This window comes from Ambystoma mexicanum, chromosome 10, assembly GCF_040938575.1.
Source record: "Ambystoma mexicanum isolate Mex_15411 chromosome 10, UKY_AmexF1_1, whole genome shotgun sequence".
Classification (NCBI taxonomy): Eukaryota; Metazoa; Chordata; class Amphibia; order Caudata; family Ambystomatidae; genus Ambystoma; species Ambystoma mexicanum.
Genome location: NC_090932.1, coordinates 306,106,548 through 306,128,228, shown reverse-complemented (window position 1 = coordinate 306,128,228; position 21,681 = coordinate 306,106,548). Strand labels below are relative to the sequence as shown.

Genomic DNA, 21,681 nt, shown 5'->3' with positions numbered 1-21,681 from the left:
AGTGCAGTAGTTCAGATTCCGTTCCTTTGAAAATGCCAAAGATGTCATCAATGTATCTGTACCACTTTTTGATTTTTCCTTTCCACGTTGGATTTTCCAAGACATAGGTGTGTTCAAAGAAGTACATAAAGATGTTAGCATAGGAGGGTGCCACTGGGGAACCCATCGATGTACCCGAAGTTTGTAAAAAGTATTGTCCGTTGAACCTGAAGTAATTATTGAACAAGATGATATTGATTAATTCAATGGCAAAGGTTTTCTGTATTTGGATTTCATGATGTTTCAGGAGGAACCATTCTAGTGCATCAATGCCTTGGTTGTGTGGAATTGAGGTATATAAACTAGTCACATCCATTGTGAATAGGATGAGATCAGTTTCCGTCATATCAATATCTTTGATGTTCTGTAAAAAGTGGCTAGTATCTTTGATATAGGTGTTGGTTTCCTGTATTAGCGGTTGTAATGCTGTGTCAAGATAAATAGCAAGAGGTTGGAAAATACTTTCTGTTCCTGCCACAATGGGTCTTAATGGTGGGTTAGTTCTATGTTTATGGATTTTCGGAAGGCCATAGAACACTGGAGTGACCGGGTGTTTGTTGATAAGGAAGTTGCTAGTATTCTCTGAAATCCAGTTCAGTACTTCCGCTTTTTCTACTGTATTTTTGATGATTTCCTTGATATTGGTAATAGGGTCATGATCCAGTTTAAGATAAGTGTTTTGGTCAGATAAGAGTTTGAGGCATCCTTCATTGTAAAACAAGGTATCCATAATGACTAGGGCTCCTCCTTTATCCGCTTTTTTGATTGTGATCTGATTATCTTCTGCTAAATTCTTAATGATATTCAATTGATGTTTTTTGATATTTTGTCTACTCGAGGGTTTGAACTTCAATTTTTTCAGAGCCATAGTTGTTTTAGTTTTGAATAAGTTGACCAAAGGATGGTTAACCTGAGGATGGAAATTACTCTTATTCTTCATTTCTAAAAATGGACATTTTTCTTTTTCTCTAGTGTCCGGATTCAGATTGTCAAAGAAAATTTTGAGCTCCATTTTTCGAATCAACTTAAAAAGATTAACCTCTTCTTCAAATAAGGTTGAATTATTAGTAGGTATAAAGGATACACCTAGATTAAGGGTGTCCATTTCTGATTTTGATAACACCTTGGAGGAAATGTTTACAATTATTGGTTCCTTCAGTGTTTGGTCTTCTGACGGCCTTTTCTTTTTCCCTCGTCTTGTTTTTCTCCTCCTCCTAAAAAAGATTCTGGTACGGGAGTAGTGTCTCTGGGTTGTAGAGGAACTCTGCTTTGTGGTTGTATAACTGGAGTAGTCGTAGGTGGTACGATGTTACTGGTGGAAGGCCTCTCTTCCAGTTCTCCACTGGTTACTTCACTGCTATCTGTATTATTAACAGGGCTTGGTCTTGGTTGTCTTGGGGAAAAATTGGTTGATCTATTACTGTAGAATTCTTGCCAGGTGTAGACAATATCTCGGGCATAGTCAAGGGTGTCACGTCTGAACTTTCTGATCTTTCTCTGTTCTATTTCTTGGATGTTACTATAGAAATCTCAAACTCAGCACTTAAGACACAAATTTACAGAAAACCTACAGATGTCAATAGCACTCTTCATTTTCACAGTTTTCATCCAAAACATCTAAAAGAAAATTTACCGTATAGTCAACTCCTTCGCCTGAAAAGAATTACCTCAGAGGCGGATAAACTCCAAGAAGAATACTTGATTATGAAATCCCGTTTTGAAGATCGACATTTTCCAACTGTCCTCCTAAACAAAGCTATACTCAGAACAGAAGCACAGACTAGAACGGAATTGCTGACCATTAAACCCAAGGAAACCAAATCTAACTTGATACACTCACTGAAATACTCTAGCCAGAGCTTTCAGATAAAAAGGATAATTTACAAAAACTGGGATATCATTAAATCAGACCCACAGCTTAATCAACTGTTCCCAGAACCACCGATGCTTGCCTACAAAAGAGGCAGAAACTTTCGAGACAAATTAATTAAAGCCGAAAGAAGGAAAAAGTCCAATCAGTCATTTTTTAACAAACCAAAAAACGGCACTTTCCCATGTCTGAATTGTCAGCATTGTTCGAATGTAATAAAGGGAGATCACATTAGACATGCCAACACAGGTAAAAAAATACTATTAAAACAATATGCCACCTGTGACTCAAAAAATGTCATTTATGCTCTACGCTGTCCTTGTGGACTGTACTATGTGGGTAAAACAGCCAGAAAAGCGAAAGAACGTTGGACGGAGCACAAATCTAACATCCGTACCAAAAACACAAAATCCCCAGTATACAGACATTTTAGAGACCACAAACATACTGTGGCCCAAATGAGAGTTGTGATTCTCGAAATTGTGCAGCCGCTTCCAAGAGGTGGTGATCTACAAAAAATCTTGTCACAAAGAGAATTATATTGGATACACTGCCTTGATTCACTTACCCCGTTAGGGATGAACGAAGAATACTACCTAGGCCCTTACTTATAATGTAGCATTTGTTGATACATCGTTGTTAGATTCCCGTTCTATTTCTATATAAAAAATGTTATGCCAATATTTTTCTAAAAAAGACTCGGATACCATGCTACAGTTTCCAGAAATAGAATGTGCATCCATGAGGAGCAGATATAAATGAAATTTGATAACAAACCGTCTGCAGAGGTTGCTCAGACTAATTAATTTATACAGTAATTTGGAATCGTTTAATGGTTGAATTTATGTTTATGTTTATGTTTTTGTTGATACATATCCTTACGTATCCAATACATATGTTTCCTTATGTTTACATGTACCCGAACCATCTTGTTTCGACATTCCACCTCCCATGCGGCCGTTGTATAGAATACCATACCTTCTTTAGTAAATACTTCAATTCCCGAGATTACACCTTTTTAAGATCAGGTATACTAAATTTCACATCTAGTCTTTGCTGAGCACTCTTTGACTCGCTTCCCTAAGGTTCACCATTTTGGTTTCTTTTACTTGAAAGACGCGGATGATACGTCACACGGTTGACGTACACCACGCAACCACTTGATCTTGGATACGTCAGTAAACATGATGAGATCTGTCCTACACATGCGCAACTCTTCCTTTTCCTAAATACGTCAGTAGACATGACAAGCTTTATCTACACATGCGCACTTAGGCTACTCACCGCGCATGTCACTTTGCTAACAAAGAGCATCACAGTCAGTATATAAAGAGACGCTGCACAGGGTGGACGCATCTCCAATCCGGCAGATGCGACAATCCTTGTAGCGCCTCCCTCCAAAATATTTCATGTAAGTACTTGTAGCCATCAGGTTTTCTCTAGATTAGATGCAGTCTATTTGAAATATTTATCTTTGTCTCTCTCTTCTCAGTTAAAAAATAGTAGTCGACAGACTTTGAACCTTTTTGCCGCAAACCTTCCGTGTTGGATGACAACCACTAGATGCACTTTGCAATCACCTTACTTTTACCGATCATTTTTTCTTAAGATACGTAAGTCTTCAATCCACCTACTTTCATTTAGAAAGTGCCAATTAGATAACCTTGTTTTTCATTTTTTTTAAAAAACGCTTTTGTTGTTAAAAAAAGTTCCATGTACAAATATAACTACGTAAACTCTTGCTCAAGAATGGAGGATGGGATCATAAGCAGATTTACCGAGCTGAATATAAACAACATTTGGTCTTCTTTATCTTTGTGTAAAACAAGCACACTACTATATGGTTTCCAAGTGTGTTTTTTTGTATTAATGAATATTTTTCTTAAATTACGATCACCTGTTTAAATGTGTTACTTTATGTTCAACGGATGACTTGTTGACGCTATTTTTGAGTTAAACTGAGATAAAAACAGAGATAAACTATATGTATGGGCTAATATAATTTGACTTATATCATCTCTTCACTTTGTAGAAAAATGAAACAATTGTGCCATTGCCCCTGAAGAAGAGTTGTACTCGAAACGCGTTGGGCACCACCATATGCTTTGTACAATAAAGAAAAGGATAATTTTACGAAAATCTCTGGTCTCCAGAAAATATTTGCATATTTGCTTACTTGTTTAAGGAAAATTATTTATGTATCATGAAACGTGTTTCTGTCATAATTCTCGTTTTTCCAAAAATTCTACCTAAAAGATTATATGTGAACGAAATCCAGAAACTCTCTTGAGTTATTGTTCTGATTTTTTCAGATATTCGATAGTGTGCAGGGGACGGGAGTTCCCAAAGTGTTTTGGGAACAACCACACTTTTGTCTATTTTTGTCCAACCTAGATGCCAAGGTTGAGCTTTTCTCCCCCTGCACCTCAAATTTATCTTTAACCCCATTTATCTAACTTAGTTTGATGAGATAAAAATTTCATAAACAGGTGTGCCTCCTGGTTCTCTATATATCTTTCTTATTGGTTGTTTCCCCTCCTCGTTTGAAGGAGGGGTTGGCATCTCTTTGAACCTGCGCACCCAGACCCACTAAGTTATGTCTTTTTCTAAAATTAATACACTTACTGACAAATCTGCAACCACATTAGCCTTTTCAGATGAAGAAGCAACCAGAATACTTGGCCTAATCAAGGATACTAGCAAAGAAACATCTAATATTGACAATCCTCAGAATTTGATCCAAAGACTAGAGAGGCTTATACGTAGAGAAATCTCCCAAAAACTCCATGCTACGACCCTAGCACAATATTTCAAAGCAAAAAGAATTCCTAGAGGATTGCGGATATATCTACGTCCTACTCTTTGTAAAGACAATAACGAATTTGTAAAACGTTGGGAACAAATATTGAACAAGTGCTCCCTGGATCTTATACTATTGACAATCGAAGAACTGTCAAAATCACTTACACAAATCAATCAGGAAATTGATGAAGTCTCCTCACAATTATCTAAGCTTAAAACTGCAGCAGAACTTCAGGCAATCCTGGAAGATACTAACAACAAATTGGATAATTATAAAAAAGAAATAGAACAGAGAAAGATCAGAAAGTTCAGACGTGACACCCTTGACTATGCCCGAGATATTGTCTACACCTGGCAAGAATTCTACAGTAATAGATCAACCAATTTTTCCCCAAGACAACCAAGACCAAGCCCTGTTAATAATACAGATAGCAGTGAAGTAACCAGTGGAGAACTGGAAGAGAGGCCTTCCACCAGTAACATCGTACCACCTACGACTACTCCAGTTATACAACCACAAAGCAGAGTTCCTCTACAACCCAGAGACACTACTCCCGTACCAGAATCTTTTTTAGGAGGAGGAGAAAAACAAGACGAGGGAAAAAGAAAAGGCCGTCAGAAGACCAAACACTGAAGGAACCAATAATTGTAAACATTTCCTCCAAGGTGTTATCAAAATCAGAAATGGACACCCTTAATCTAGGTGTATCCTTTATACCTACTAATAATTCAACCTTATTTGAAGAAGAGGTTAATCTTTTTAAGTTGATTCGAAAAATGGAGCTCAAAATTTTCTTTGACAATCTGAATCCGGACACTAGAGAAAAAGAAAAATGTCCATTTTTAGAAATGAAGAATAAGAGTAATTTCCATCCTCAGGTTAACCATCCTTTGGTCAACTTATTCAAAACTAAAACAACTATGGCTCTGAAAAAATTGAAGTTCAAACCCTCGAGTAGACAAAATATCAAAAAACATCAATTGAATATCATTAAGAATTTAGCAGAAGATAATCAGATCACAATCAAAAAAGCGGATAAAGGAGGAGCCCTAGTCATTATGGATACCTTGTTTTACAATGAAGGATGCCTCAAACTCTTATCTGACCAAAACACTTATCTTAAACTGGATCATGACCCTATTACCAATATCAAGGAAATCATCAAAAATACAGTAGAAAAAGCGGAAGTACTGAACTGGATTTCAGAGAATACTAGCAACTTCCTTATCAACAAACACCCGGTCACTCCAGTGTTCTATGGCCTTCCGAAAATCCATAAACATAGAACTAACCCACCATTAAGACCCATTGTGGCAGGAACAGAAAGTATTTTCCAACCTCTTGCTATTTATCTTGACACAGCATTACAACCGCTAATACAGGAAACCAACACCTATATCAAAGATACTAGCCACTTTTTACAGAACATCAAAGATATTGATATGACGGAAACTGATCTCATCCTATTCACAATGGATGTGACTAGTTTATATACCTCAATTCCACACAACCAAGGCATTGATGCACTAGAATGGTTCCTCCTGAAACATCATGAAATCCAAATACAGAAAACCTTTGCCATTGAATTAATCAATATCATCTTGTTCAATAATTACTTCAGGTTCAACGGACAATACTTTTTACAAACTTCGGGTACATCGATGGGTTCCCCAGTGGCACCCTCCTATGCTAACATCTTTATGTACTTCTTTGAACACACCTATGTCTTGGAAAATCCAACGTGGAAAGGAAAAATCAAAAAGTGGTACAGATACATTGATGACATCTTTGGCATTTTCAAAGGAACGGAATCTGAACTACTGCACTTCTGGGAGTTCTTGAACCAATGCAATGACAGAATTCAACTAACAATTGAAATTGGAAAGCCTTCCATCAACTTTTTGGATGTTACTATAGAAATCTCAAACTCAGCACTTAAGACACAAATTTACAGAAAACCTACAGATGTCAATAGCACTCTTCATTTTCACAGTTTTCATCCAAAACATCTAAAAGAAAATTTACCGTATAGTCAACTCCTTCGCCTGAAAAGAATTACCTCAGAGGCGGATAAACTCCAAGAAGAATACTTGATTATGAAATCCCGTTTTGAAGATCGACATTTTCCAACTGTCCTCCTAAACAAAGCTATACTCAGAACAGAAGCACAGACTAGAACGGAATTGCTGACCATTAAACCCAAGGAAACCAAATCTAACTTGATACACTCACTGAAATACTCTAGCCAGAGCTTTCAGATAAAAAGGATAATTTACAAAAACTGGGATATCATTAAATCAGACCCACAGCTTAATCAACTGTTCCCAGAACCACCGATGCTTGCCTACAAAAGAGGCAGAAACTTTCGAGACAAATTAATTAAAGCCGAAAGAAGGAAAAAGTCCAATCAGTCATTTTTTAACAAACCAAAAAACGGCACTTTCCCATGTCTGAATTGTCAGCATTGTTCGAATGTAATAAAGGGAGATCACATTAGACATGCCAACACAGGTAAAAAAATACTATTAAAACAATATGCCACCTGTGACTCAAAAAATGTCATTTATGCTCTACGCTGTCCTTGTGGACTGTACTATGTGGGTAAAACAGCCAGAAAAGCGAAAGAACGTTGGACGGAGCACAAATCTAACATCCGTACCAAAAACACAAAATCCCCAGTATACAGACATTTTAGAGACCACAAACATACTGTGGCCCAAATGAGAGTTGTGATTCTCGAAATTGTGCAGCCGCTTCCAAGAGGTGGTGAGCTACAAAAAATCTTGTCACAAAGAGAATTATATTGGATACACTGCCTTGATTCACTTACCCCGTTAGGGATGAACGAAGAATACTACCTAGGCCCTTACTTATAATGTAGCATTTGTTGATACATCGTTGTTAGATTCCCGTTCTATTTCTATATAAAAAATGTTATGCCAATATTTTTCTAAAAAAGACTCGGATACCATGCTACAGTTTCCAGAAATAGAATGTGCATCCATGAGGAGCAGATATAAATGAAATTTGATAACAAACCGTCTGCAGAGGTTGCTCAGACTAATTAATTTATACAGTAATTTGGAATCGTTTAATGGTTGAATTTATGTTTATGTTTATGTTTTTGTTGATACATATCCTTACGTATCCAATACATATGTTTCCTTATGTTTACATGTACCCGAACCATCTTGTTTCGACATTCCACCTCCCATGCGGCCGTTGTATAGAATACCATACCTTCTTTAGTAAATACTTCAATTCCCGAGATTACACCTTTTTAAGATCAGGTATACTAAATTTCACATCTAGTCTTTGCTGAGCACTCTTTGACTCGCTTCCCTAAGGTTCACCATTTTGGTTTCTTTTACTTGAAAGACGCGGATGATACGTCACACGGTTGACGTACACCACGCAACCACTTGATCTTGGATACGTCAGTAAACATGATGAGATCTGTCCTACACATGCGCAACTCTTCCTTTTCCTAAATACGTCAGTAGACATGACAAGCTTTATCTACACATGCGCACTTAGGCTACTCACCGCGCATGTCACTTTGCTAACAAAGAGCATCACAGTCAGTATATAAAGAGACGCTGCACAGGGTGGACGCATCTCCAATCCGGCAGATGCGACAATCCTTGTAGCGCCTCCCTCCAAAATATTTCATGTAAGTACTTGTAGCCATCAGGTTTTCTCTAGATTAGATGCAGTCTATTTGAAATATTTATCTTTGTCTCTCTCTTCTCAGTTAAAAAATAGTAGTCGACAGACTTTGAACCTTTTTGCCGCAAACCTTCCGTGTTGGATGACAACCACTAGATGCACTTTGCAATCACCTTACTTTTACCGATCATTTTTTCTTAAGATACGTAAGTCTTCAATCCACCTACTTTCATTTAGAAAGTGCCAATTAGATAACCTTGTTTTTCATTTTTTTAAAAAAACGCTTTTGTTGTTAAAAAAAGTTCCATGTACAAATATAACTACGTAAACTCTTGCTCAAGAATGGAGGATGGGATCATAAGCAGATTTACCGAGCTGAATATAAACAACATTTGGTCTTCTTTATCTTTGTGTAAAACAAGCACACTACTATATGGTTTCCAAGTGTGTTTTTTTGTATTAATGAATATTTTTCTTAAATTACGATCACCTGTTTAAATGTGTTACTTTATGTTCAACGGATGACTTGTTGACGCTATTTTTGAGTTAAACTGAGATAAAAACAGAGATAAACTATATGTATGGGCTAATATAATTTGACTTATATCATCTCTTCACTTTGTAGAAAAATGAAACAATTGTGCCATTGCCCCTGAAGAAGAGTTGTACTCGAAACGCGTTGGGCACCACCATATGCTTTGTACAATAAAGAAAAGGATAATTTTACGAAAATCTCTGGTCTCCAGAAAATATTTGCATATTTGCTTACTTGTTTAAGGAAAATTATTTATGTATCATGAAACGTGTTTCTGTCATAATTCTCGTTTTTCCAAAAATTCTACCTAAAAGATTATATGTGAACGAAATCCAGAAACTCTCTTGAGTTATTGTTCTGATTTTTTCAGATATTCGATAGTGTGCAGGGGACGGGAGTTCCCAAAGTGTTTTGGGAACAACCACACTTTTGTACATTATAGAGGATGCCAGTGGTGAAGTTTAGTACTTGGTTGAATGGAGTACAAAAGTAGAACGGAATGCCAGGGCAGTAATCTAGTTAAGGACGAGGGTGGACATAAAGGGCCTCATTATAAGTTTGGTGGTATCTTAGCAGAAAATCCACCGAGATACCACCAAATGGATTTACTGCTAGCACCGCTTGGGCCGTCGGAATTATTGCTGGATTACAAGTGGCGGTATGGCGGTGTTAGTCAACATTTATGGAGACTGGATTTTGGCGAAATTACAGCTGGCTGTAGTACGCAGAAATTGCCATTTCCTGGTGGTAAGGTGGCAGAATTACCTCCAACATTTTGCTGGGTGTTTTGTCTCCACCTTACCTCCAAACCCATAGTTTGGCTTTGCGTTAATGCAGTGGTCAGTCTGTAACCAGTGCATTACCGCTGTTTTTGGCTACACCGCCAAACTCATAATGAGGCCAAAGAGTTTTCCAAAAGTGGTGGGTGAGCAGATGTTGCTGATGTAAAAACATGGAAAGTGAGATCACAGCCTACTGTGGCATTTGACGTAAAATCATGTGACTCTGGCCAAATCACTTTGTCTGCCTTTGCCTGCAATTGAGATATGTAAAGAAAAAGCAATGGCACTGTGTGCTAGCTAATAGTTTCTGGTTGCAGTGACTCCTTGGGGGGGGGGCACTTTATCTGCTGCCTATATAGTACGTATAGTGCATAAAATGCATATGTAAAATTATGAATACATGTTTTTATGATCTGTCATGACAATCAAATTCGGGTCTCAAATCTTCGGTGAAGTTAGTTAGGTAAATTGTTTTATAGCAGCAATGCCTTGTGAACACAGGAACAGACAGAACACGACAGTCCAGAAATCCAGATCCACATCCATATAATAACTTATATAGATTCTCAATTCATTGATTAAAATGCAACTGCCAAAAGAATGTAAGATTTCATTTGGGAGAAAAGGGAGATCGTTACTCCTTCCAATTGATACAATGGGTCTCTATGCAGAACTAGAAGAGCCCTGGCCGTTCCAGGTTTACTCTTGCCATCTCAAGAGATACCAACAGAGATGTGCGCTCATTATCCAATTATTCTCACTCTGGGCCTCATTACGGGTCCGGCGGTAACACCTGCCGGTAAAACCGGTGGGTTGCCACTAGACAGGCAAAAAATGACCGCCACTTGACTTCCCGGTGCCACCGGGCTATTCCGAGACCAGTGGCCGGAAAGTCAGGCACCGTTAATTGTGTCAGGCCCCATGGGGATACGAGAGCACCGGCACCGCTAACAACGGTGCCAGTGCTTCCATGAGAACTCAGCAAGTGGGTGCCGTCCCGACCGGCAGGTCTGACACTGGCGGCCAGGATGGCACCTGCCCACAGAGTTGTAGTGTGCCAGTCCAGAAACAACAGTTCCAGTAGGCTTACCGGCACCGTTGTTTCCGGACCGGCAAACATGTAATGAAGCCCACTGTCCTATCAACATACTATTTGAAGTTAGGTCAACTGAAACCAGAATACACTTTGGCAGCGTGTGCATATTTACACACGTGTGCTGAAGCTGCAGTAAGCAAGCCCCTGAGTAAAATAATGCTTTTTAGTACCAAATCGTGGAGCACCCTTCTGTCAAGAAGCATACATGTAATTCAAATGGAGTCTCTCTGACTATATAAGGCCGGTGCAGCGGATATAAGGCCTATTTCTCTTAAATCAGTACACCTCTCTCATCTTCATTTGAATTCGCTTACAATTACCTTCCAACCTACTTTCCATAAAACCTTTATTTCGTACAACTAAATTTTTTTTCTCCAGAGCATCATGCGTTTTTTAAGTGCCAAGGACGAGATATCTCGTCCTTGGGATTACCTCCACAGTGCCAAGGACGAGATAGCTCGTCCTTGGCACTTAAGGGGTTAATTAAGGAGAAAATGTTAGAAGGTTTTGAGCGGTGAAATACCGAAATCACCAAAAAAGCCTTGGCACTTTGGGGGAAAACCCATGGCAGTTAAAAGGTTAATGTTTAGTGAGGCTAAGCAAAGGCACGAATTGAAGTTTACGAACCTGCCACCCTCATTATATAGACTCGTAAATCAGATGCATCGCTGTCCCCATGCGATTTCGATGCATTTGGGGATACTGTGGATTTGTATGGAATCCTCATGTGTTTTTCACCAACAAAAAGCAAACAGATTCTATAGGAATGCATGTAAATGCTGCCTACCATGCACAAACATGCCAGGTCGTATTGACCATTCGTTTTTGTAATGATTGTAAACCAAAATTGAATTCCAGGTATACCCAGATATCCAATGGCAAAACGAATCAAAATGGGAGGGGTCTGCTTCTAAGTAAATATCCTTGTATATGGTCCCCCTTTTTCTATTAGGCGGCACATCCAAAAGGAGGCCCCGACAGATTCTGAATAGATCTACAGTGTGTGGTGTCAAGGAAAGCCAGCCTTTGCATTTGCAGTGAATCTGCATCCACGCTGCACCTTAATTTGCATTAAGGAGCAAGTACTTGCTCCCTAATGAGTTTGCATTTCTATTTGTTTAAGATAGGAGGCAGTGTATCCAGCCGAGAAACTACAATAGAAAGAATACCGAAAACAGTCTATTCCCTTAGTTGGGTGATGAAAAGTGAGGGGGTGTTAGTTGTTATGGCAAGAGGACCAGGTGAGGAAGGAGGAACATGGATTCGTTGAATTGGGCGATTTAGACTAACATGATTTTGAACTGGAGTTTGCAAGAGCCATTCGCGCCTCCCATTCCCCTCCCCCTTGGCCTTAATCAGCTGACGCTGGTGGGTTGCTCTTCAGCTGCACTTACGAGGAGCCTTGCCCTAACTGAGAGCGAGGATCCCCTGCAAGTAGGGCTCAAAGCAGTGGATGATGTGCTGGACGTTGCGTTTTCAGTGATGGTGTGTGACACAGATTATTCAAAACAATGCCCTTAGAGCGGCATTAAACATTTCCAGGCGAGAGCACATAACAGCAACTAGAAAGCAACGTAAGTGGCTCTCTATACAAGAAAAGATTGACTTAAAAACTCTTTGCCTCACTCACAAGGCACTCAACCAGCCAGCACCCTCCCCCCCCCACCTATCTCACAGACAAATTCAGCTGGGAAGTGCCCAACAGATTCACCAGATCTCCTAACCAAAGCATTCAAAGTATCCAAGCATTTGACAAATTCAGAACACATGTTATCACATGGCTACTTAACAAACCTTTATAGTCCACTCCTCAATCTACTGCTAACATTGCCTCGACCTACCGCTACGACAGATCTTCCTTGTATTAACCTCCTGCTAGACGACCTGAGTAACATATCTCCCTCATACTTTACTTATATACTGTGTCTGGTATTTACATCCCTACTGGATATGGGATAACTTGCATTTATTTTGTATAAAAAGGTCTATGTATATGCATATGTTCCATGTAACCGTTACTTGTCATACAAGCGCCCAGTTACCCTTGGGTCAGGTGCGCGCTATAAATAAATAAAACAAACAAACAAACAGAAACATTCTTAGCAGTGACGAGCAAACTGTTATTCGCCACATCCTCCTTTCGCTTTCCAAAATGTATCAAAATGCCTTTTATTAGTCAAAAGTATGTAGGGCGAAGATGTATGAAACATATTAAGTTGTCCTACCGGTGAGACATTGAATAATAAATGCTGGAAATATCAAACAGATTATTTAATAATTTACTGGTCAAGGGTTTTACTTCCGGATACAAGGGCTACTGTGTCAGGGATCACGAGGATAGAGGTCATTCCAGGTCAGGCTTACTGTCCTTGATTAATGCTGACCCAGATACCTGGCCTACTTTTCACTCATTCAAATTCTTGTCGGAGTACTAGTGGGGTATACGCCGTACGGAACAGCACCTATTGTTGAGGGAGTTACAGAAGAACTTCCTGTTACATTTTGAAGCCTGAAAAAGAAGTTTAAGGCAAAACATAATCAGCAAATTGAATGTGGCACTATTCCTACCAAAGAAGCCTGTTGGTGAATAGGTGATGGAACGGTGCATCTTTGGGAGCAGTGCAGACTGCAATGTGTATGCACCCCAAAAAATGGACAGGATGAGGTATAATGTGCCAGAACCCACAACAGAGCATCCCCACCAAAAAGCGCACAAGGTATTGGGCCAAAGGCCAAGCATGCCCATAAAAAGCGTGTCTTCTGGCCATCTATGCGCTATGTGGCATAAAGACCCGGCCAGCTCTGAGCCTGTGCCACCCCTCCGGATGGCAGAGATGGGAACGCCTGGGGCTGATGCTCATGCGTGAGAGATAAGAATATATACAGTTCACATCAAGGGAATGTTCCGACTTTGACAAGGAAGCTAGAGTTGGAGCCATTATGGACCAAAACAGTTTTGCTTCTTCCCCTATGTTACCTCGTCATTACATCCTAACGGCTGAACCCCCCTCTGCTGCATCCATAATAACATTTTATAATTGTTCCGAGTTTGCTGACTGTGGGGCAAGCACACGAACCACAACTGCAGTTCCCTTAAAAAAGAGCTCTCCATGCCATGTTAACTTGACATAGTTCTGGAGGGTGCGGCCCCTTCCCCCACACTTAAGTATATAAATGCAGATCATCTTCTGCGGGGAGAAGGGCAGCACGGAGGTGCCTGACTCCAAAATGGTTCCCTGCAGACGACAGGGCAAACTATGCTCTTTTTGTCACCATGGTAACAATCCTTTGTGACGTGTTTAGATACTAGCTGTAGTGACACAAGGTCTGGAGCCTTGGTAACATGACTTTATGAAGACCTAAAGGACCCCTTACTGTAGGTAACAGTCCTTGGTGCTTCTTGTTCAATGCCATTTTTGTTTGGTTTTTTTTTGGGACACGTGCTGGTAAATGCTGATGGGTACTTGCGACGTGCTCTGCCACCAAAAGTGGATGAAGCTATCGGGACAGCTGCGGGATTTTTTGTGAGGGACGGGTGGTTGCAGGGTGTGATCCAATCCAATGTTCTCAGTGCCACCTCATCGACTACCTCCTGTATGCCCCCCTGTGCTCTTCTCTTCCTCGTGCAGTCTCCCCTGTGCCCAGCTCTACCTCCAGCATGCTGCTCCATATACCGCCCTTCCTTCTCTCTGTTCTGCTCTTCCGCCTGCCTGCTCCCCTCCCATTGGTTCCTCTGAAGTTGGAAACGCTTTTCAATGCAAGTTGCCTGCTAGCTGGGCAGCGCCTGGCCGCTCACTAACGCACCTTCCTCATGTCTTCTCTTAGGCCTCAGAAGGCGTCCCGATGAGATATTTCCTGAACCTGGAGGAGCTGATTGAGTTTTATCGGAAGGAGAACGTAGGCCTGGTCACACACCTGCAATTTCCGGTCCAACGAGAAGAAGAGGCCCTGGATGAACTCGGAGAAGAAACTGCAGGTGAGAGGGGCCGCGGTTGACTGGAGCTGCTCGGGAGACATTACAGCCCAGGCAGGGGAGTTTATGTACAGGAATACCTTCGCATGGAAGGAGTCGCCAGGGGTCACCAACAGTTGTTGGTGGCGTGTATACAGGCAGCCTAATGCAGATGTGATCCTCTGTATAGCTGAGAGGCCCAAAAGGAAACGAGGTTGGCTCCACTCTGACTGCTGGGTTCCACTGGGCCCATATATAAAAACTTTTATCATGAAAACCGTTATATCGAATGCATTTTTAAAAAATGTTTTGGGGGGGGGGGGGGTTCGCCCCCAAATCCCTGTTGTTTCCCACCCCTAAAAACCCATTCCGAGCATTTCCATTTTTTTTAACCCTTTACCCCACCCTAAATACATTCCATATGACGGTTTTCAAGATAAAAGTTTCTATATAAATGTCATTCAATATAAAATATTCGGTATAAACACTGTATACTGGTTCCATTGCACTTCGTTACACAACACAATAAGGCACAGACTACAAAAGTATGAATAGTTAATTAGTGGATTTAAAGCAGGCATCTGCGACCTTTGTCTCGCTAGATATTTTGGACTACAAATCCCATCAGCCCTAGTCAGCATAGTCAATACTGGGGGATCATGGGAGTTGCCGTGCAAAACATCTGGGGATCCGCAGATTGCAGACCCCTGATGCTGAGGAATCTGTGAAAATCAATGTCACTGAGAAGATACATTCAGGAACTGGCTGGAGCTCCTGCGCATCGTGCACACACATCTTGCACCTTGTCTTAAAGAATGTCCTTCCCCAAGTCAGCATCGTTTTGCAACCAAGCCACCAAAGCAGACCAAGACTGTCCTGGCGGATGTGTTATAAATAGGTCCTAAAGAAGTGTATTTAGTGACTGCATTGATTTTATGTCCCGTGGGGCACTGGATTGGTTTAGGAATTCCCTTAGTGCTACTGACATGCCACCTTGTGTTTAATACGGAAATCTGGGTGACGGTTGCACTAAGGAAATCATTACGAGTTTGGTGCCAATTGAAGTTACCGTTTCCACATGCGGTAAGCATGCAGTAACACTAAAAGGTACACATGACATTCTGTTTCCCTATCTGGGACATGCGTGCATGCAGTAATACCGTATGCGGTATTTGTAACACGGCATGCAGAAATGGTTTTTGTTTTGAGGAATTTTCCTCAACAGAAAGGTAGCTGGAAAAGAGGAGCTGCGATACGAAACTCAGAATTTGGTTTGAGCCGGACAACATGCAGTGCCTGATTCACAAAGCATTTGGCAATGGGATTATCCCATTGAAAAACGCCCTGTGAACCAGTCCAGGCATTTTAAAACACGGCATGTTTCACCAGTACCGCCAATCTCATAAGGACGTTTGTCGCGCCTTGATATGAGTCGGGCACGCTGCAAATAAACAGAGGCGGGACACGGAGCGTGCAATACAAACGTCCTCTTTATTCTCCAGCCTTCTCCAACTCCCCGATCCCGCCCCCCATTACATCACTTCTCCCTGAAACTTCCCGTCCCGCCCCCGCGTAACACTGGAGCGTCAACGTGACATCTCCCCCCTTTTTAAACAGTTACCAGTCTCTTCGCACCGAGCGAGGGTCTGGTGGGCTCCTAGTCCATCTCCTCGTTCAATCGGCGAGGTCTGTTCCGAGCCCTCTGTGGGCGAGACTGACTTGGTCCTGGCGAAGGCCCGCATTCCACATGGGCACTTCCGATTTCTGACTCAGCGTCCTCCGAGTCCCACTGATCCGCTTGGTATGCGACATCGGACTCATGGTCCATGGGTATCTGCACCCTGCCGCTTAGTCTCCGGGCCCCGCTGGGTGGGAGTTCTTTGAAATGAGACGAGTTCCTCGTGATGGACCCCTCTGACCCCTGGGCCATGATCATGGACCCCTTCTTTTGAGTGCCGAGCAAGGGTTCTTCTCGAAAAGGGGCCGTGTGCTTGTGCGTCACTGGTTGTCTGACTGCTACCACATCACCCACCCCAATGACGGACGGCGAGCGTCTGCATACTCTTTCATGCGAGTCTTTGCCGCTTCATCCTTGTCTCGTACCTCTTGATCCAGAGTGGGCGATGGCGTAGCATCCTCTGCTTGGGGGAGGCGGGTCTGGGTGTCTCGTCTGAACATGAGTTCGGCTGGTGTCCTCCCAGTGGTACTGTGAGGGGTTCCCCTATAAACTCTCATCAACTGGTTCAGTACCTGCTCATAGGATTGGCCAGTGAGCCGGGCAATTTGAAGGGCTCTCTTCTGGTTGGCCATAAATCTCTCTATCATCCCATTGGCTTGGGGCCACAGAGGAGTGACTTTCCTGTGGTGAAACCCCATGTATTCTGCAAACTGAGCAAACTGATGTCCACTGAATGGGGCCCCATTGTCAGTCTTGAGCACCTTCGGTATCCCGTATGCTGAGAATATGTGGTCCAGGACGGGGATGACGTGATGTGCTGCTGTGGCGGGTACGAGTCGCACCTCAGGATACCTGGAGTACTCATCCATTACTGCCAGAACATACTTCCCTCCTTCAATGGGTCCAAAGAAGTCCGCTGCCACCGCCTCCCATATTTTCTGAGGGAGCTCCGACATGATCAGCGGTTCCGGGTGTCGGTTTGGCGTGATTAGACAGCAGGTGGGGCAGGCCCTCAGGGCGGCCTCCACTAGCTCATCCATGTGTGGAAACCACACCTTTTGTCGGAGCATGCGTTTCGTGGACGCCATGCCTTGGTGTGTCTCATGTGCAAGTTCGATGACCTTTGCTCTCATTGCCACTGGGATGACAAGTTTGCAATCTTTCAGGATCATGTGGTCCTCTAATACTGCGAGTTCGTCTTTCACTTGCAGTAGCCGCTCCACGTCTTCCTGCACCTTGCCACCTCCCTCCCTCCCCCTTTCCTTTGCCCTTCGCCACTGTCCTGACTTCAGACCTTCACAGATGATGCAACAGGCTGGGTCGTTTTCTGTTTCTCTTGCCAGTGTCTCCAGGTGGACCCCCTCCGGGGCGGCCTGGTGAACCAGATAACGAAGATATCTGTCGGCCACTGACGGTTCTGGCGTGATGTCCCCTCTCGGCCTTCTGGACAGGAAATCCGCCGGGTTTTCTCCTTTCCCTGGCCGGTGGACAATCTCAAATGCATAGTCCTGAAGACGCAGGCCCCACCGGGCGATTCTCGGGTGCATTTTTGCTTGCGGATTCCCATAAAGGAACAACAGTGCTTGATGGTCCGTGACAACTTGGAATGGCTTGCCATATAAGAATAGATGGAAATGTTTGCACGCCCATACGACGGCAAGTCCCTCCTTTTCTGCCTGGGAGTATGCAGTCTCGGCGGATGACAAGCTACGGCTGGCGTAGGCCACGATGTGTTTCCGTGACGGGTCTCTCAGATCCTTTTGCGCCAGAATAGCCCCCAGGCCAACAGGGCTTGCATCAACCGTGAGCTTGGTCTGTCTGTTTGGGTCATAGTAGGACATGTTTTCCGCCTGGGCCACTCTTTCCCTTATCAGTTCAAATGCTTTCTGGCACTCTTGTGTCCATTCGAACCTGGTGTCCTGGTGCGTCCGTTGTCTGAGTGGTTCGCTGACTGATGCGAAATCCCGGATGTATCGGCTACAGTAGCTGGCGAGGCCCAGGAATGACCGGAGCTCGGACACGTTTGCTGGGGCCGCCGTGTCGTTCAGTGCCGCCACTTTGTCTGGGTCCAGGGTCATCCCTGCTGCGGAGAAGATATGTCCAAAGAATTTCAGTGTGGGTTTCCGAAACTCACGTTTTTCTCTGTTGAGCGTGAGATTTGCATCATGTAGTGCTTTGCATACCAACATTAAAGTTTCATCGTGTTTGTTGGTATCCGTTCCGAAGACCAAAATGTCATCTGAATGGTTTAAGCAGTTCGGGATGTGCTTTATAACGTCGTGCACCTCAGCTTGAAATGTCTCAGCGGCCGACGACACCTCGAAACTGAGCCTCTTATATCTGAAAAGGCCGACATGTGTGACAAATGTCGTGATGTTCCTGCTGTCCGGGTGTAGAACTAGCTGATGGTAACCCTTTTGTAGATCCAGTTTGGAAAACACCTTTGCACCATTCAGCAGTTGTATCATGTCAGTGATTCTTGGTGCGGGGTGCCTTTCTCTCTTGATGGCCTGATTAGGGCGTTGCATGTCTACGCATAGCCTTATGGCTTCAGAGCCTTTCTTGGGGACTGGGACAATCGGGGAGACCCATGTGGTGGGTCCGGTGGCTCTCTCGATGATATCTTGCTCGAGCAGCTTTTGGAGTTCGTCTTCCACCTTTTTTTGAATGTTAACCGAAATTCCCCGGTAGGGCTGGGCGATGGGGCGGATTGATTCGTCCACGTGGAGCCGTATTTGTCTGTTGCAGAGCTTGCCAATTCCTTTGAAGATCTTGGGATACAGGTTGTTCACCAATTCCATTGGATCTATATATTTGTGCACCATGATGTTGAATAAGATGTGAATTAGCCCCATGTCTGCCGCTGACCTAAAACTCAGGACGCACCCGCTATCAGTCTCGGTGGCTAGCACATGAATTGGCACTTTCATTTCATGGCCTTTGTATCTGCACAGACCGTTGAACTGTCCCAGGCATTTCAATGGTGTTTTGGATCCATATGCATATATGTTCACGGTTGTCGGGTGCAGTTTGGGTTTTTGTGGGAGATCGTTGTAGACTTTCTCACTCACCACATTGAAGGTGGCGCCCGTATCTATGAGAAATTCTGTGGGTCTTTCCTGTAACTTGATGATGAGCGTTGGGCTGTGGGCGGTCGCGGTGGGGTTTCCCAGGGCGTACACGTAGGCTTTCCTCTTTCGGTCACTCTCTGATGAGCTGGGGTTGGATTCTGTGGGGGATTGTTCCACTAGATATCGCACGTGGCGCCGTGATCTGCGTTCCATTCTCGGGCGCATGGTGAGTTTTCGTCTTTCTCTCCTCCTCTGCCGATCTTCTTCCGACTCTCGGTCTTTCTGGTCACCTGCGGTTCGGTGTTGAGCCGCCTCTGTGGTGGGGCTGGGGTTGTTGCCCATCGACCCTCCGTGCCTACTTCGAGGGCGAGAGGAGTTTTCCTTGGGCCTTTCTCTGCCACGGTCCCGAAACAGCCTGCAGACGGCTTTGAAGTGATCCTCTTCGCCGCACGAGGTGCACCGTTGGCCTATGGCTGGGCAGGTCCCTTCGTGCGGGTACTCGAACCCGCACTTGTAGCAGAAGAGTTCTTCAGGTTTCCTCTCTAGTTGTAATTTGTTGACGTTCTCCCCTATGGTGGTGTTGCCGAAGCTTTCGACCTGGGAGTCAATGGCTCTTTCTACACGTGCCAGTGCCAGAATTTCTTCTAGCGTGCGGGATTTCTGTAATAGTTTCCGTCTGAAAGTCTGTGATTCGCACCCCGAGATGATCTGCGATCGTAGTGCCTCTGTGTTTGAGTAGTTGGCAAAGTCACAGTGCTTTAGCTTGGTGCGTAGTCGCATGACGTAGGCGTCCATGGACTCCCCTTTGATCTGCTTGGTGCTATGAAATAGGTGTCTCTCATAATCAACATTTGTATGGGGTGCAAAGTATGCCGCTAATGCTTCCTTGAGGTCTTTGATCGAATCTATGGAGTCTTGAGGCATCTAGTCAATGATATCTCGGGTTGCCGGGCCCACCGCTAGCGTTAAGAGACATACCTGGCGTGCGTCGGCGACTGGGCCTGTGGCTCCCATATATAAGTCGAAATCTCGGATCCATTTGGTCCACCGGGGACCCATGTTGCTGGTGTCCGTCACGTCAAATGCTCCCGGCATCTGGGCCGCCAGGGTATCTGGGAGATGATAGGGCACGTGGTCTGGTGCAGGTGTTCCTCGGGCTGGGAGTGCATTCCCTTGTGCCTGCCCCCCTTGGCCATCATCTTGTCCTACAAACTTCTTCACCACGTGGTCTGCCTGGAAGGCTGGTTCCTGCTCTTCTTTTGTTGTGTGGCCCCTCCCTCTGCTCTTGGAATGGCTGCCCCACGGGGCACGAGCACCATCAAAGAGAGGGGGGTTTACCCTGCTTGCTCCTTTCCAGGGCTCCTTGGCGCTCAGCCTGGCGCACTGTGGCCTCCGTGCTCGCCTGCCGAGCTATGGGCGTGGGCTCACGTGCCTCCGGCCCTCTGCAGGCCTGTAGAGCAGGCGTGGTCTCCCTGCTGCATAGGCCCGATGTTCGCAGCTGCGAACCGGCGGTCTGCGCGAGGTCCGGGCTTCTCCTCTGGCGCTGCGGTGTCTTTTAATGGTGGGCCGGGCCTCGGCCGAGGCACCGGAGCGTTGTCTCGATTTGGCCCCACTGTCGCGGCCCGGGCCGCGTATGATTTCTCCCGCCGGCTCGGCTCGCGGCTGCGAGCGTTTCTGTGTTCGAGCGGGGGTGGGCTGCTGGATTCCTACCAGCACGGCCCTGCCCCCGATCCCATCCTTGTCACCGTTGTCGCGCCTTGATATGAGTCGGGCGCGCTGCAAATAAACAGAGGCAGGACACGGAGCGTGCAATACAAACGTCCTCTTTATTCTCCAGCCTTCTCCAACTCCCCGATCCCGCTCCCCGTTACATCACTTCCCCCTGCAACTTCCCGTCCCGCCCCCGCGTAACACTGGAACATCAACGTGACAACGTTACAACTGCATCTTTAAGAAATCCCATCCTGTGTAGCAAAAAGCGTAATGAGTCAGAGCAGCAGTTTTTATTTTGAGTGTTTGTAGGCTTGTCTTCAGCCAGACCACAATGTGCTTACCTTCCTCCACTCGCTATCATCCTCCTAGGGTTAAGAGCCACACTGTTAGTACACTGCCATACACACATTGTGCTTTGGTCCCGGACCTCCCATCCATGTCTGCAAAGCCCCTACTGAGCAAGCTGCTAGATT

At 44.1% G+C, this 21,681-nt stretch overlaps 1 protein-coding gene across 7 annotated transcripts in view; it reads left to right on the top strand.

Moving 5' to 3' along the window:
• INPP5D (inositol polyphosphate-5-phosphatase D) overlaps positions 1–21,681 on the top strand; it is a 1,036,816-nt gene that overhangs the window by 256,150 nt on the left and 758,985 nt on the right. For 6 of the 7 annotated variants that reach the window (XM_069617886.1, XM_069617890.1, XM_069617887.1 and 3 more), the window contains exon 3: positions 14,620–14,770. The exons of the other annotated variant lie outside the window; for it this stretch is intronic. In XM_069617886.1, coding sequence (XP_069473987.1) covers positions 14,620–14,770 — 151 coding nt within the window. The remainder of the gene's footprint in view (positions 1–14,619; positions 14,771–21,681) is intronic. 7 annotated transcript variants of the gene reach the window in all.